Source organism: Salmo trutta, chromosome 8 (genome assembly GCF_901001165.1).
Source record: "Salmo trutta chromosome 8, fSalTru1.1, whole genome shotgun sequence".
NCBI classification, from domain to species: Eukaryota; Metazoa; Chordata; class Actinopteri; order Salmoniformes; family Salmonidae; genus Salmo; species Salmo trutta.
The window spans coordinates 33,147,887-33,165,282 of NC_042964.1; the positions used below are offsets into that span (position 1 = coordinate 33,147,887).

The 17,396-nt window shown below is 45.7% G+C and overlaps 1 protein-coding gene across 9 annotated transcripts in view; it reads right to left on the minus strand.

Moving 5' to 3' along the window:
* Positions 1 to 17,396, minus strand: part of LOC115198726 (non-muscle caldesmon) — a 56,770-nt gene that overhangs the window by 2,159 nt on the left and 37,215 nt on the right. For 8 of the 9 annotated variants that reach the window (XM_029760927.1, XM_029760926.1, XM_029760925.1 and 5 more), the window contains 8 exons: positions 16,993 to 17,257; positions 15,928 to 16,068; positions 13,941 to 13,984; positions 13,748 to 13,823; positions 9,550 to 9,684; positions 9,274 to 9,366; positions 6,061 to 6,129; positions 2,676 to 2,712 (listed from right to left, as the gene is read on the minus strand). In XM_029760927.1, the coding sequence (XP_029616787.1) occupies positions 2,676 to 2,712; positions 6,061 to 6,129; positions 9,274 to 9,366; positions 9,550 to 9,684; positions 13,748 to 13,823; positions 13,941 to 13,984; positions 15,928 to 16,068; positions 16,993 to 17,257 (860 nt within the window). Of the gene's footprint in view, positions 1 to 2,675; positions 2,713 to 4,543; positions 4,610 to 6,060; positions 6,130 to 9,273; positions 9,367 to 9,549; positions 9,685 to 13,747; positions 13,824 to 13,940; positions 13,985 to 15,927; positions 16,069 to 16,992; positions 17,258 to 17,396 lie in introns of all 9 variants that reach the window. The other variant, XR_003879287.1, reaches the window with a different exon arrangement.

Sequence of the window (17,396 nt, forward strand, 5' to 3'; positions counted from 1 at the left end):
AAAGTGTTAAACAAATCAAAATATATTTTATATTTGAGATTCTTCAAAAGTAGCCACCCTTTGCCTTGACAGCTTTGCACACTCTTGGCATTCTCTCAACCAGGTTCAGGAGGTAGTTACCTGGAATGCATTTCAATTAAAAGTTCATTTGTGGAATTTCTTTCTTTCTTAATGCATTTGAGCCAATCAGTTGTGTTGTGACAAGGTAGGGCTGGTATACAGAAGACAGCCCTATTTGGTAAAATACCAAGTCCATATTATGGTAAGAACAGCTCAAATAAGCAAAGAGAAATGACAGTCCATTACTTTAAGACATGAAGGTCAGTCAATATGGAAAAGTTGCTTCAAGTGCAGTTGCAAAAACCATTAAGCGCTATGATGAAACTAGCTCTCATGAGGACAGCCACAGGAAAGGAAGACCCAGAGTTACCTCTGCTGCAGAGGATAAGTTCATTAGAGTTAACTGCACCTCAGATTGCAGCCCAAATAAATGCTTCACAGAGTTCAAGTAACAGACAAATCTCAAAATCAACTGTTCTGAGGAGACTGCGTGAATCAGGCCTTCATGGTCGAATTGTTGGAAAGAAACCACTACTAAAGGACACCAATAATAAGAAGAGACTTGCTTGAGCCAAGAAACATGAGCAAGGGACATAAGACCGGTGGAAATCTGTCCTTTGGTCAGGAATCCAACTTTGAGATTTTTGGTTCCAACCTCCGTATCTTTGTGAGACGCAGAGTAGGTGAACGGATGATCTCCGCATGTGTGGTTCCCACCGTTAAGCATGGAGGAGGAGGTGTGATGGTGTGGGGGTGCTTTGCTGGTGACACTGTCAGGGATGTATTTAGAATTCATGGCACACTTAACCAGCATGGCTACCACATCATTCTGCAGCGATACGCCATCCCATCTGGTTTGCTCTTAGTGGGACTATCATTTGTTTTTCAACAGGACAATGACCTAACACACCTCCATGCTGTGTAAGGGCTATTTGACCAAGAAGGAGAGTGATGGAGTGCTGCATCAGATGACCTGTCCTCCACAATCACCCGACCCCAACCCAATTGAGATGGTTTGGGATGAGTTTGACTGCAGAGTGAAGAAAAAGCAGCCAACAAGTACTCAGCATATATGGGAACTCCTTCAAGACTGTTGGAAAAGCATTCCAGGTGAAGCTGGTTGAGAGAATGCCAAGATTGTGCAAAGCTGGCTACTTTGAAGAATCTCAAATATAAAATACTTTTTTGGTTACTACGGATTCCATATGTGCTATTTCATAGTTTCGATGTCTTCACTATTATTCTACAATGTAGAAAATAGTAAAAATAAAGAAAACAACTTGAATGAGTAGGTGTGTTCAAACTTTTAACTGGTACTATATGTCTGATGGGTTAAACCCACACATCCATCCACCCACCCACACATACATATCTATTAGCAAGAGATTTAGGATGTCTCGCCTAAGGACAAAACCATTATGCCTTTACCCACAGTCAGTCAAAATTAGCCAGCTAAAGAGACCTTTGGGTTGGTTGCAATCTTGATCTGGTGTTAAGTCTTTGCAGTATGACTAGAGCCTTCAGTAAGAACAGTTAAGCAGGCCTTTCTGCATGAGACTGGGGTTGTTGCATGCTGCTCAATGTGGTGTCAGATGCCTGTGCGGTCCCTGCCTGCCTACCTGTCTCTACTGACATTTATATAAACTGACGCCTGTCATGTTGTCATTTGCCCTTCTCTCAGCGACAACAAAGAGGAGGGGGGGTGAATACAGGGTGTGTGTGTGTCGAGAAACGTTGGATGTGTGTAGCTATTTCAAGTGTCTCTCTCTCTACTTTAACACATTTAGGATTAAAGTAGAGAGACAGATTGTCTTGGGTCGAGATTTTCAGAATGCACTAACTATGGAGCCACACCTTGCCTGAACTGTGAAGTGAGCTTGTTATATTGAGTTTGCCTCTCCTCTGCTAGCCCCTGACAAAATGAAGTGTATGGCGTGATAATCTTCCACCACACGAGCTAGTAATGTGTCAACCCAACAGCTGTTCATTTGTTCACAGCCTGGAAGGTCTGACCCCAACAATAGAATCCAGGTCGGAGTAAGGAGCGGAGGGGCGAGGGGGGTTGATGCAGGGGAGTTGAGGATGGGGGGGGGGGTTGGAAAAACGACACATTACACAGACACGTCCGGCATCCCTGAAGGTCAAACAGTTCTCTCTACCGGGACAAAAGAGTTGTGGCGCGCGGGCCACTTTGGAAATAGAACACAATGCGAAAGTGGCATCTGAAAACGCCATCACCAGAGAGCCAAACAGCAAATAGAGATGATTTACAGCCGACACCAGGTTCCAGGGGCGATGGTGTTGCAGGGTGGGAGGGAAGGAGTTATGGGAGCTGGGGAAGGAAGGGAAGGAGTTATGGGTGCTGCTGGGCCACAGGGTCGTCGGTAAATTACAACAGGCTCCTTTCCCTGTCCTTTTTCAGATGGAGCAGAACCCTTTAACCTCACTGACTCTGGGTGTGTATTGTCAGTAGAGCACAGACCTATGAATAACGTAGATACAAAGACACGCGTAGGCCCAAACAAGATGGGCACAGATACACACACAGTCAGTCACCTTTTGACCTCAGCCTAAGGCTCCAAACTATGTTGGTAATGGTAACAGAATGGACTCACCGTTGGAGACAGATTTATTCTCCCCTCTGCCAGTCACCTGAGAGAAGATAGGTGGAGAAATAAGTCAAGAGAGAAAGTCATCTGAGGTAGCAGTCACTTCAACAGTCCATTTAGTCAATGCTGCCATTTCCTTTCAATCTCAGGCCGTGGTTCGACCAAATGTACCTCTTCTACATTAATAAGGAAGGGTTGACGTTCATTTGAGTATGATTTCCATTTTTTTTAGGGCCTTCGGTTGAGAGGTTTGAGACAGAGTGCAAATGCCACAATAATGAGCCAAGAAGCTTATTCCAGCCAAACGGGGGATTTGGGGAAACAACATGAACAGGGTTCACATCCTGCCCAACACATCCAAACCCTGCATCCACATCCCTAAACACACAGCCACACTAAGCCTATCCAGTAAAGCCCGGTCGTGGTGGTTCGTGGACGACGTCTCCCATAGTTCCCTGTGGTAACACTGTCCTGACTATGTCCCAAATGGCATCCTATTCCCTATGTAGGGCAATACTTTTGACCAGAGCCTTAAAAGGAGTGCACTATATAGGGAATAGGTTGCCGCTAATATCCCGCCCGCTCCCATGAACCCATCCCAAGCCCATCAGGCTCCTGCGTCCCCTATCCCCTCATACAGCTCCCTTGGCATCACCACAATTTGTGGTTAGTTAATAACACAGCTCATAACCGCTAGCCCGCTACCTTCCCCTGCGCCACGCCTGGTTTACGTCAGCACTAACCAGCAGTCTAGTGCCCCTCCAGCTCTATGTGGCTCGCCACAGCATTGGACTGCACTGCTGGCAGGCTGCTGTACTCTGTCTGTGTGTTCCGCTATAGGGAGACAGCAGAACAAGGCATGCCAGGGCCTATTTCACAAGCCTCTCTGCTCCAGGGGCCAAATTTAGAGCCATATATATATATAAATATCATTATTGTGTCTTTTATCAGTGAAATATCATCCTAGTAAATAACGGAGGACACTTGGTGGGGTTGTGGCCAACACTGTGGTCGTTGGAGCGCCATGGGGTCCTGTATTGTGAGGGTCACAGTAGAGGTTGGAAATAGCTGTCCTTTCAACTGCCTGTTCAGGGTGTGGTTAAAAGGAACCACACATACAGTAGCAAGGATTGGTTCTGCTAGCAAGGCCAAGTGTATGTATTATGTGTAAACTTAAGTGTACCTCCACAACAACATGAACTGAAACATACAGTAGAGTAGAAAGGACTATATAGGAAGCGTGGGTGCTGCTGTGTCAAGAGGGGCATAGAAATGAGAGGATGGAAAACAATATAGGACAGCCATTTTGTGAAAGGCACTTGAGGCACTAATTACCCATAGTATAGTATATTTAAGCAATAAGGCACGAGTGGGTGTGGTATATGGCCAATACACCATGGCTAAGGGCTGTTCTTAAGCACGACGCAATGCGGAGTGCCTGGATACAGTCCTTGCCGTGGTATATTGGCCATATACCACAAACCCAGGACTTGCCTTATTGCTATTATAAACTGGTTACCAACATAATTAGAGCAGTAAAAATAAATGTTTTGTCATACCCGTGGTATATGGTCTGACATACCACGGCTGTCATCCAATCAGCATTCAGGGCTCGAACCACCAAGTTTATATATTTCAATAGCACAATACATGGCCCTTAACGTTGACTTCTATTTACAGTGCAGCTTTCCTGGTTCCAGATCTTCTTGTGCTGCCTTTCCAACTCCTATGGTCATTGCTACAAACAGATCTGGGACCAGGCCAGAGCGAATTATTACCAATAAAAGAGAAGAAGACCTGACGTCATAGCAGACTGAGGTCATTCCAGTGATAATATTAGTGCAGTGAAGTTGACATCTTTAAAACATCATTACCTCTCCAGGGTTTCCAGACTAGTTAACGGTGAAGTCAACTAGCTAAGAGAGCTCTTCTTCAGAGCTCTTCAAACAAAAACAAGACAAAGCAACAAGCCGTTGTTATCCCCCTAGCTGGAAAATGTACATCATATGATATTATTAACTAACAGATGAATACTACAGGGCCTCAAAACATTCCCCAGGTAGAATTTTAAGTGTACTGTTGTTGTGTGACATGTGAATGTACTGTAGAGTTTACTGTAAATGTGTCCTAATTGAAACCCTACTCCCTATGTAGCACACTACTTTAGACCAAGGCCCATAAGGCTGTAGTAAAAAATAAATAAAATAATAAGTGCTCTGTGTAGGGAGTAGGGTACCACTTGGGACACAGCTGTGTGAGAAAGGACGATATCTGTAACTATACTGAATAAAAATATAAACGCAACGTGCAACAATTTCACAGAGTTACACTTCATATGAGGAAATCAGAGAATTGAAATAAATTCATTAGGCTCTAATCTATGGATTTCACATGACTGGGAATACAGATATGCATCTGTTGGTCACAGATACCTCAGGATCTCGTCACGGTATTTCTGTGCATTCAAATTCCAATTCATAAAATACAGTAGTGTTCGTCGTCCGTAGCTTATTCCTGCCCATACCATAACCCCCCCGCCACCATGGGCACTCTGTTCACAACGTTGACATCAGCAAACTGCTGACCCACACGATGCCATACACGTGGTCTGCGGTTGTGATGCCGGTTGGAAGTACTGCCAAATTCTCTAAAATGACGTTGGTGGTGGCTTATGGTAGAGAAATGAACATTAAATTATCGAGTAACAGCTCTGTTAGGCATTCCTGCAGCAGCATGCCAAATGCACCCTCTCTCAAAACTTGAGACATCTGTGGCATTGTGTTGTGTTACAAAACTGCACATTTTAGAGTGGCCTTTTATTGTCCCCAACACAAGGGGCACCTGTGTAATGATAATGCTGTTTAAACAGATTCTTGATATGCCACATCTGTCAGGTGGATGGATTATCTTGGCAAAGGAGAAATGCTCGCTAGCAGGGATGCAAACAAATTTGTGCACAACATTTGAGAGAAATAGGCTTTTTGTTGCTATGGAAGATTTCTGGGATCTTTTATTTCAGCTCATGAAACATGGGACCAACACTTTACATGTTGCGTTTATATTTTTGTTCAGTGTACATTCTTCATGGCATTAGCCATGGTCTAAACTCAGGTATGTGTGTTTATGTATATGTGTGTAAACACTTAGAAAAAAAGGTTCCAAAATAGTTCTTTGGCTGTCCCCATAGGAAACCCTTTGTGAAAAGGGTTCTACATGGAACCCAAAATGGTTCTATCTGGAACCAAATAGGTTCTTCCTGGAATCAAAAAGGGTTCTTCAAAGGGTTATCCTATGGGGACAGCTGGAGAACCCTTTTAGGTTCTAGATAGTACCTTTTTTCTAAGAGTGTATGTGTGTGTGTACTATGAAGAGTTCAGGTGGTTCAGGTTACCTTGGCTGGGGAGGAGCCCTTGTTTTCCCACAGACTTCTCTTGTTGGTCACATCTCCAGGCTTTAGGTCCTGCAGAGAGAGAAAGGAGGGATGGAAAAAGGGAGAGAGGGGGGGCCCTTGCATCAGTGTCTGTAGTCCTCGTCAACTCACATTCAAGACACACAATTCCAACAATGGCTGCAGTATTTTAGTTGAGGAAACAGAACTACGTCAACAATTGAGTTGTAATACCTGAGGTGCTGAGAAAAGGGATGGGAGAAGAGGCAGAAAGAGAAGTTCAGCAGGAAGAAGAAAGGATGACAAAGAGAAGGACTACCTCAGAGAGGTGCTGAGCTAGGAGAGGAAAGGAGAAACAGTCCCTTCAGATTGAAGAATGGAAGAAGCTTCTAAAGGAAAGAAGACAGAAGAAAGAGCGAGTCAGTAAAGAATATTTCAGAAATGCAATTCTGTTATGCTCCTTTTAACCACAAGAGGGAGACACAGAGATGTTTAGTCACTTCAAGACATCATTTGTCAGCAGGCAGAGAGGCAGACCAGACCAAACATTCCCAAAGAGCAAGTCATTCACCCACATCAGAATCTATATCGGAGAGAGCGATCATGACTCATCAATCAAGTCTTTTATGTCAATTATTTAAGTGAAAGTCACTTTCAATGTCCGTGCAAAACTCACAGGGGTTGTTAGCTGGTTAAAAAGGTACACATCAAAGGTTGGCAGTAGGTATCATGTTACCGACCGTATAACCAGCCACACCAAGCCACTCACAATGCCCTGACCTTCTGCACGGCTTCTTCTCAACACCACGTCACCATGGCAACGGCCCTCTAGCAGCCGCATGGTGTATCACTACGCCACCATGATCTATGACTCCGACTGAGGTTATGGCAGTGGCTACTGTATGTAAGTTTGCATTCTAGTGCTGCCCTCACACTTTGCACCTATTTGAAAACAGGTCTGGGTGCAGCATGAACGTCTTAAAATAAACACTGTCTGAAGTTTAAATATGGTCCAGGAGTGGACTACAGAGATTAAAGGACTGGGGTGCGTCCAAAATGGCACCCCTATTCCATGCACTACTTTTGAACAGAGCCCTATGGAGTACTCTATAAGTGCTTTTCCATTTAGACTTAACCCAAACCAGTTGGCTGCCAGTGTTTCGATTTTTTTTAACTTAACCTTTATTTAACTAGGCAAGTCAGTTAAGAACACATTTTTATTTTACAATGACGACCTACCCAGCCAAACTCTCCCCTAACGCGGACAGCGCTGGGCCAATTGTGCGCTTCCCTACGGGACTCCCGATCACGGCCAGTTGTGATACAGCACGGGATCAAACCAGGGTCTGTAGTGATGCCTCTAGCACCGAGATGCAGTTCCTTAGGCCGCTGCGCCACTTGGGAGCCCCAGAGTTTTGAAGTTTTATGGTAATGTCAGCTCTTGCATTATTGTGTTTCCATCAGTGTGACACGACATTTCAGTCATTTAGCAGACACTCTTATCCAGAGCAACTTACAGGAACAATTAGGTTTAAGTGCCTTGTTCAAGGCAACATCAACAGATTTTTTTCACCAAGTCAGCTCAGGGATTCAAACCAGCAACATTTTGGTTACTGGTCCAACGCTGTCAACCACTAGGCTACCTGCCGCCTAAAGACTTGTGACTAAAGACTAAAGACCTGTGGCGAGCAGAATCAACGACCTCTGCATCATTCAAGACTGTTGCTTTGTGAGAAGGTGTTAAAGGTCACAGTTAACAATTGTTATATAAATGCCAGCTGAAAAGTACCCAGGGCCTTGGCTCCAAATTAGAGCACGTCCACCATAGCCATGGCTCAGTGAGACGCGGGTGCCGGCCCGCGTAGATGGAAACAGAAAAGTCTGAGCCTTTTGGGTAAAATACTGGGATAAAAGCGGCATATTGGCCCTGGTCAAAAGTAGTGCACTACATAGGAAATAGGGTGCCATTTGAGATGAAGCACTGGTATGTTGGAATGCATCCATGCAGCCCAGCATGGGAAGCAGTCTGTCTGACTAAAGCCCTAAGTCCTTCCGATAACCTGCATGTGATCCATGGTAGGAACCATGCCACATTTCATATTAAACTAATACATACTCCGATTATATGTGATATGTACTTTTTACAACACAAATACATGACTGCGGTTATGTGCTGTGTGTTTTTCCTTCATGACTTCATGGTTATAACTCAACAGCTCATCCACTTTGCTATTTTTCTTTTAATATGATTTATATTTCAAAATTCATTAGGTGACGCTAGACTATTTTATCTTACTACCGCTCCGTTATTTGCAGGCAATTATTAATACAAATGTACAAAACATACATGGTAGCTAACAACGCTTCTCAAAACTATTAGAAAATACTGTATACACTGAGTGTACAAAACATTAAGGGCATCTTCCTAACATTGAGTTGTAACACCCCGCCTTTTGCCCTCAGAACAGCCTCAATTCATCGGGGCATGGACTCTACAAGATGTCGAAAGCGTTCCACGTGGATGCTGGCCCATGTCGACTCCAACGCTTCCCACAGTTGTGTCAAGTTGGCTGGATGTCCTTTGAGTGGTGGACCATTCTTGAGACACACAGGAAACTGTTGAGGGTGAAAAACCCAGCATCGTTGCAGTTCTTGACACATTCAAACCAGTGCGCCTGGCACCTACCTACTACCATACCCCGTTCAAAGGCACTTCAATCTTTTGTCTTTCCCATTCACCTTCTGAATGGCACACACACACACACACACAATCCACGTCTCAATTGTCCCAAGGCTTAAAATCCTTCTTTAACTTGTCTCCTCCCTTCATCTACACTGATTGAAGTAGATTTAACAAGTGACATCAATAAGGGATCGTATCTTTCACCTGGATTCACCTGGTTAGTCTATGTCATGGAAAGAGCAGGCGTCCTTAATGTTTTTTACACTCAGGCTAGTTCACGGAAAGCCCTATCCATCATCATTAAATGAGCTTTAAGTCTCTGGTCTGATGAATGCTTGCTTACACTACAGCTCAAGTGCAGGAGCAACACTGAGTTGGGGCCGCACATATAGTATGTTTCATAATGAGTGTCTGTTCGCTGTCTCCCTTGAAAAAGACGTTGTTCATCTCAATAAAGGATAAATATAGGATTAGATAAAGATGTGCAAAGAGGACAAACAGTACAGTAAGTGGTTGTCGTGGAGACGACCTACCGCGGGCCTTCCTCCCGGCGTTTTGCTCTCGGGGGTTTTATTCAGCCAGTCGTTGATGCGGCCCGCCACACCTATCTTCATCCCAGCTGCTTCCTGTGTGGAGAGTGGGAACAGAAAAAAAGACATGGGCAAAGTTCAACTCCAGCAGAACGCCCTGGGCTGGTCGTCATCGAGGATGGACAGGAAGTGGCAGTGAAACGGACCCCCCCCCCTTTGCTCCCTACTTCCTCCCAAACCGCTGGAGTTCCAGATTCCCGGTTATTTCCCGGTCCCCACCTTGTACGTGCCCCCGCCGCCCCCGGGCGAGTTGAACACGCTGCCTTTCTCCCACATGCTCTTAATGTTGCGTATCCCATCTGTCACCATGGGCAGGTCCACGGCACCGGAGCGTGGGGACCGCATCTCCTTGTTCTGTATAGGGAGAAGGGAATGGGAGACTATGTTAGTGTTGGATTCAGAGTGGGGAATGATCGGTGTTGGCAAAGGAGAGATGAGAAATTTCTTATTTTGTGTTTTTATATCTGGAACTCTTTTTGTGACTTGTTTAAAATGGGTGTGAGGAAGGAGCCATACAAATCAAATCAAATTGTATTTGTCACATGCGCCGAATACAACAGGTGTAGGTAGACCTTACATTGAAATGCTTACTTACAAGCCCTTAACCAACAATGCCATTTTAAGAAAAAATAAGTGTTAAGTAAAAAATAGGAAATAAAAGTAACAAATAATAAAGAGCAGCAGTAAAATAACAGTAGTAAGGCTATATACAGGGAGTACCGGTACAGAGTCAATCAATGTGAGGGGGCACACAGGTAATTGAGGTAATTGAGGGGGCACACAGGTAATTGAGTCGAGGTAATTGAGGTAATAATAAACAGAGAGTAGCAGCAGAGTAGGGGGGGGGGGGACAATGCAAATAGTCTGGGTAGCCATTTGATTAGCTGTTCAGGAGTCTTATGGCTTGGGAGTAGAAGTTGCTATGAAGCCTTTTGGACCTAGACTTGGCACTCTGGTACCGCTTGCCATGCGTTATTAGAGAGAACAGTCTATGACTGGGGTGGCTGCAGTCTTTGACAATTTTTAGGGCCTTCCTTTGACACTGCCTGGTATAGAGGTCCTGGATGGCAGGAAGCTTGGCCCCAGTGACGTACTGGGCCGTACGCACTTATCTCTGTAGTGTCTTGCTGTCGGAAGCCGAGCAGCTGCCATACCAGGCAGTGATGCAACCAGTCAGGATACTCTCGATGGTGCAGCTGTATAACTTTTTGTGGATCTGAGGACCCATTCCAAATCTTTTCAGTCTCCTGAGGGGGAATAGGCTTTGTGTGCCCTCTTCACGACTGTCTTGGTGTGTTTGGGCCATGACAGTTTGATGGTGATGTAGACACCAAGGAACTTGAAGCTCTCAACCTGCCCACTACAGCCCCGTCAATGAGAATGGGCGCGTGCTCGGTCCTCCTTTTCCTGTAGTCCACAATCATCTTATTTGTCTTGATCACATTGAGGGACTGGTTGTTATTCTGGCACCACACGGCCAGGTCTCTGACCTCCTCCCTATAGGCTGTCTCATCGTTGTCGGTGATCAGGCCTACCACTGTTGTGTCATCGGCAAACTTAATGATGGTGTTAGAGTTGTGCCTAGCCATGCAGTCATGAGTGAACAGGGAGTACAGGAGGGGGCTGAGTACACACCCCTGAGAGGCCCCAGTGTTGAGGATCAGTGTGGCGGATGTGTTATTACCTACCCTTACCAACTGGGGGCGGCCCGTCAGGAAGTCCAGGATCTAGATGCAGAGGGGACTAAACACCTAGTCCCAGGGTCCTTCGCTTAGTGATGAGCCTTGAGGGTACTATGGTGTTGAACGCTGAGCTGTAGTCAATGAATAGCATTCTCACATAGGTGTTCCTTTTGTCTAGGTTGGAAAGGGCAGTGTGGTGTGCAATAGAGATGGTATCATCTGTTGATCTGTTGGGGTGGTATGCAAATTGGAGTGGGTCTAAGGTTTCTGGGATAATGGTGTTGATGTGAGCCATGACCAGCCTTTCAAAGCGCTTCATGGCTACAGACGTGAGTGCTATGGGTCGGTAGTCATTTAGGCAGGTTACCTTAGTGTTCTTGGGCACAGGGACTATGCTAGTCTGCTTGAAACATGTTGGTATTACAGACTCAGACAGGGAGAGGTTGAAAATGTCAGTGAAGACACTTGTCAGTTGGTCAGCGCATACTTGCAGTACACGTCCTGGTAATCCGTTTGGCCCTGCAGCCTTATGAATGTTGACCTGTTTAAAGGTCTTACTCACATCGGCTACGGAGAGCGTGATCACACAGATTCTCTCATGCATGTTTCAGTGTTACTGTGCTTCCCTTTGTAATCTGTAATAGTTTGCAAGCCCTGCCACATCCGATGAGCGTCAGAGCCGGTGCAGTAAGATTCTTAGTCCCATATTGATGCTTTGCCTGTTTGATGGTTTGTCAGAGGGCATAGCGGGATTTCTTATAAGCTTCCGGGTGAGAGTCCCGCTCCTTGAAAGTGGCAGCTCTACCCTTAAACTCAGTGCGGATGTTGCCTGTAATCCATGGCTTCTGGTTGGGGTATGTACGTACAGTCACTGTGGGGATGACGTCATTGATACACTTATTGATGAAGCCAGTGACTGATGTCCCCCAGGGCTCTGTTCTAGGCCCTCTCCTATTCTTGCTATACACCAAGTCACTTGGCTCTGTCATATCCTCACATGGTCTCTCCTATCATTGCTATGCAGACGACACTTAATTAATCTTCTCCTTTCCCCCTTCTGATAACCAGGTGGCGAATCGCATCTCTGCATGTCTGGCAGACATATCAGTGTGGATGACGGATCACCACCTCAAGCTGAACCTTGGCAAGACGGAGCTGCTTTTCCTCCCGGGAAGGACTGCCCGTTCCATGATCTCGCCATCACGGTTGACAACTCCATTGTGTCCTCCTCCCAGAGTGCTAAGAACCTTGGCGTGACCCTGGACAACACCCTGTTGTTCTCCACTAACATCAAGGCGGTGACCCGATCCTGTAGGTTCATGCTCTACAACATTCGCAGAGTACGACCCTGCCTCACACAGGAAGCGGCGCAGGTCCTAATCCAGGCACTTGTCATCTCCCGTCTGGATTACTGCAACTCGCTGTTGGCTGGGCTCCCTGCCTGTGCCATTAGACCCCTACAACTCATCCAGAACGCCGCAGCCCGTCTGGTGTTCAACCTTCCCAAGTTCTCTCACGTCACCCCGCTCCTCCGCTCTCTCCACTGGCTTCCAGTTGAAGCTCGCATCTGCTACAAGACCATGGTGCTTGCCTACGGAGCCGTGAGGGGAACGGCACCTCCGTACCTTCAGGCTCTGATCAGTCCCTACACCCAAACGAGGGCACTGCGCTCATCCACCTCTGGCCTGCTGGCCCCCCTACCTCTGAGGAAGCACAGTTCCCGCTCAGCCCAGTCAAAACTGTTCGCTGCTCTGGCACCCCTATGGTGGAACAAGCTCCCTCACGACGCCAGGACAGCGGAGTCAATCACCACCTTCCGGAGACACCTGAAACCCCACCTCTTTAAGGAATACCTGGGATAGAATAAAGTAATCCTTCTAACCCCCCCCCCCCTAAAAGATTTAGATGCACTATTGTAAAGTGGTTGTTCCACTGGATATCATAAGGTGAATGCACCAATTTTTAAGTCGCTCTGTCTGCTAAATGACTTAAATGTAAATGTAAAATGTGATGTACTCCTCAATGCCATCGGAAGAATCCCAGAACATATTCCAGTCTGTGCTAGCAAAACAGTCCTGTAGCTTAGCATCTGCTTCATCTGACCACTTTCTTACTGACCGAGTCAATGGTGCTTCCTGCTTTAGTTTTTACTTGTAAGCAGGAATCAGGAGGATAGAATTATGGTCAAATTTGCCAAATAGATGGCGAGGGAGAGCTTGTACGCATCTCTGTGTATGGAGTAAAGGTGGTCTCGAGTTTTTTCCCTCTGGTTGCACATTTAACATGCTGGTAGAAATGAGGTAAAATGGATTTAAGTTTTCCTGCATTAAAGTCCCTGGCCACTAGGAGCGGCGCCTCTGGATGAGTGTTTTCCTGTTTGCTTATGGGCTTATACAGCTCATTGAGTGCGGTCTTAGTGCCAGCATCGGTTTGTGGTGGTAAATAGACGGCTACGAAGAATATAGATGAAAACTCTCTTGGCTTATAAATCAAAATGAATGTAGTATAGTATCATTACCATTATCTAAAGCATGTACTGTAGCTTTTAGATTCAGAGCAGTATTGAAATATACTGTATGTTCTAGATATGATAATCAACAATGGTAAGAGTTATACAATCCCAGTCAACACAAGATGTCTTTTCATTTTTCTACAACTTTTCAACATTTTGTTCTCATAGGGCTCATTGGTAACAGTACTAGTCAGGTGATTTGTGTTGATGTGTAACCTCTGACCTGGGCAACAGAGGTGTACTGCTCCAGTCTGTTGTCAATCTTAGAGACGACAGGAGAGTGAGTTGTCTTCACCGTGCTGGTCAGAACATATAACAATAGAATTAGCCAAAGGGTCATTTTATTACTGAACTGTATGACTTCACACTGAGAGCACCAGTTGTGATTCAAACAATTAATGGAAACGACCGCTCACCTTTTCTGTGCCGACTTGCTCAGAAACTCTGCCCTTTCACCAATCTGTAGAGAGATCAGTGAATTATGCATCAACCATTTATTAGGCAGTAGCCACACACACACACACACACACACACACACACACACACACACACACACACACACACACACACACACACACACACAAAAAAAAAACAACCCCTACCAAATACACACAGCACTCCCACATCACACACACCATCCAAACCCAACAGCACCCTCTACTCCTTTCTCCTGTTCTACCGTTCCCTTTTTTTTTACCAGACCCATTACATCCTTGTTTAGACTGGGCTTTTCCTAGCCCAGCAAGACACAATGTGACTGACTGTTCTGTTCTCCACAGCACTAGGTACAGCTACTGTCACCCAGCCAGGAAAAGCAGAGAGCAGAGCAGAGCAGAGCAGAGAGCAGAGCAGCACAGGCCTTTTTCAGGCCCTGCATTGTGGGAACCTCGCTCCGACTGCTTTTTATGATATACGACAACAGGGCTAAGATGGGGGGGGGCGATCCTGAAAAGAAAAAAAACAACCGTCCATCCCCGCTCCCTCTAAAAAAAAATTATAAAAAAGGACCCTGCTTGGTCTCTAGCTCGGCTCTGCTACCGAAATGTGGGTGTTCCTAAAATACTCCTCTTGACAGGAAATACCCTATTCTCAAGCTGCAGCAGCACCATTCCAAAGCGGGTACACTAATCCTATTAACCTAATCGGTTTCCTGCATCCTCTGAGTCTGACGTTTTTTGAAGGGAGCAGCTCTCTTTATTTAGCTAACTGTGTTGACTCCCATTTGCAGCTTCTGGAACGTTGTATCCTGATGTAACTACTCTGGAATAGTGCAAGAGGATCTGAGTATGTACTCATGTGAACTACCTGAAATTTGGGCAGAATTACGGTATCGTGACTTGAACTACAGGAACAACACACAGGAGGAATCAACGAAAAGACATAAAACTACTGTTAAAACGGCTAGTGTGTAAGTCTGAATCAGACAAAAAGGTACACAAACTCACTCCACTGCAAAACAACAATGTTAGCACAGACGCTGGAACGAGTATAACCTCACAATAATGCATCACACCACGCATTAGCTATGAGTAGAACAACGTTGCCCATAGACACTGATCTAGGGTCTGGTTTACGTTCCTCCCTCCTACTGGTTCAGGTTAAGATATGGGGAAGGGTAATCTGATCCTAGATCTGTAACCTATGGGCAACTTCTACCATCAGCTGTACCTACAGTGAACATGATGACAAAGTAAAGCTGCAGAGAGGAATGGAAGGATGTTACCAACAGACCAGACCACAAACAACAACAAATGGAATTAGATTATTACCTTAAAATATTTTTTTTTTTAAACACTAACACACAAAGTAAGACTATTTCAGGGCAGGTTTCAGTGTGCCCAGCCTGTGAGATGAATATTTTCTAAACTTAAGTAATTAGATTTTCTCCACTGGCAGAAAAGTGAAAACCCCCATGGACATTCACTGCATGGGAGTTCACTTCAGCAACGCTGGAGCGTTTATTCACATAAGTTGATTGAACACACTACTCCATGACAAATATTATCTTTAAAGTGATAAGTTGTGGAGTTTCCAGTTTCCATGCCTTTAACGCAGTAGCAAGACAACAGACAAACCCACACAGACAGAAGACAACAGAACAGGGACACTTATTGTCAACAACAATGACGCCATAACGTTCCCAGTAAAACGGTCCTGTTACCTACAATGAGGTGAATTAGGATAAGGTAGAGATTATGCCATGAAAAAGACTAAGAAGTACAAGCTACTATATGGGAGCCAACTGTTACATCTGGAGAAGCTTTTGGATCCCTGCGGTGTACTTGCTAGGTTTATGAAAGGGCTGAATAGGTTAAAGCTGTGTGATAGTGATTCGAACCTGGTCATAGACAGACATCGTAGATGGAGGTGACAGAGGTCAAAGGTCAAAAGTTGTCGACTGACCTTGAGGGAGGATCCTCTGGGACTGAAGCATTTGAAGGGTTTGGCCTCTGCGTCGACGGTCTCCACCCCCATCTGCTGTCTCTTCTCGGCCGCCTCCGCCCTCCTCCGCTCTATCTCCTCCTTCATCCTCCTCTTCTCCTCCTGAGAGATGCGGAACACAGCAGAACTCTCAGTTATTAAACGGTCACACACGCATGCACGCACGACCAAGAATGTACGCACGCAAACAATAACTAAGCACGGGCATACTCCTCTAAGTTGAACGCACCACTCCTCTAGTGAAAATACTTCTTTACAGTTTATTTTACTCTATTACAGTCTGTTCTTATTGGTACTGTACAGTAGGTGCAGTAGGTAACACTATTTATATTGATGTCCAGGCTTCTATTTGATGTCCACTTATATCCAGGCTTCTATTTGATGTTCACCTATATCCAGGCTTCTCCCACCCTGACACAAAACTCTCTTATGCACCACAACATGAGACGACCTCATGTTCAAAGCCAAGCACAGCACAGAGACCTGTCGGGAAATGACAGAAGTTGTGTCTGAAACGGCATCCTATTCCCTATATAGTGCACTACTTTTGACCAGAGCCGTATCCGCAGAGCCCTGATCAAAATGAGTCCACTTCATACGGTGCCATTTGAGATGGAACCAGAAAATCCTGTCAGCATAAGACAGAGTACAGTACAGTAGACTAGGTGATTGGACGGCGAATGGCGCGGTGTCAAGTGCAAGTATGTACACGCAAATTATGGACTGACTATCATAGCTTAGATATGTGAAGGTGAGGTCATATAGCAGGGGAAGAAGAATGATGGCCTATAAAGGAATTATTATTGGGGTTCAAATAGGAGTGCGCCGATAAGGATGCAGTATAGTAAGATCATGTCATGGTGAAGCAGGCAGGAATATGACGTATAGCTGTTATCTTCAACAGGTGTTATGACTAAATCAAGTGTACAGTCTTGAGATGAGGAGAAGAAGGGAGGGAGAGAGAGGAAGGGGGAGAGAGAGAGAGAGAGTGCAGAAGTGTGGCAGAGAGAGAGAGAGAACCCCTACCTCCTCTCTGGCCTTCTTCTCGGCCTCCTCCTGTTTCTTCTGTCTCTCCTCCCCTTCTATGATCTTCCTCCTCTCCTCCCTCTTCTTCTTCAGCTCCTCCAGCTCCTGCTCAGCCTCCTGCTGCTTCTGTCTCATCCTCTCGAACTCCTCGCTCTCCGCGTCGTCACGGCGGCGCTTCAGCTCCTGCAGCTTAAGCTCCGCCTCCAGGCGCGCCGTGTCGTCCTGCTCCTCCGCCCCCGCCTCCGGGGAACACACGCTGCCGCGGCTATGGGACACGCACAGGAAGACAGGTTAATGTCGCCACGCGGGTAGAACGACAGCCACACACACACAAGCCTACAAATGCACACGTACACGGACACACTAAGACTCAGTCTGGCGCTGTCTAAGGTAACAGTGTGTCT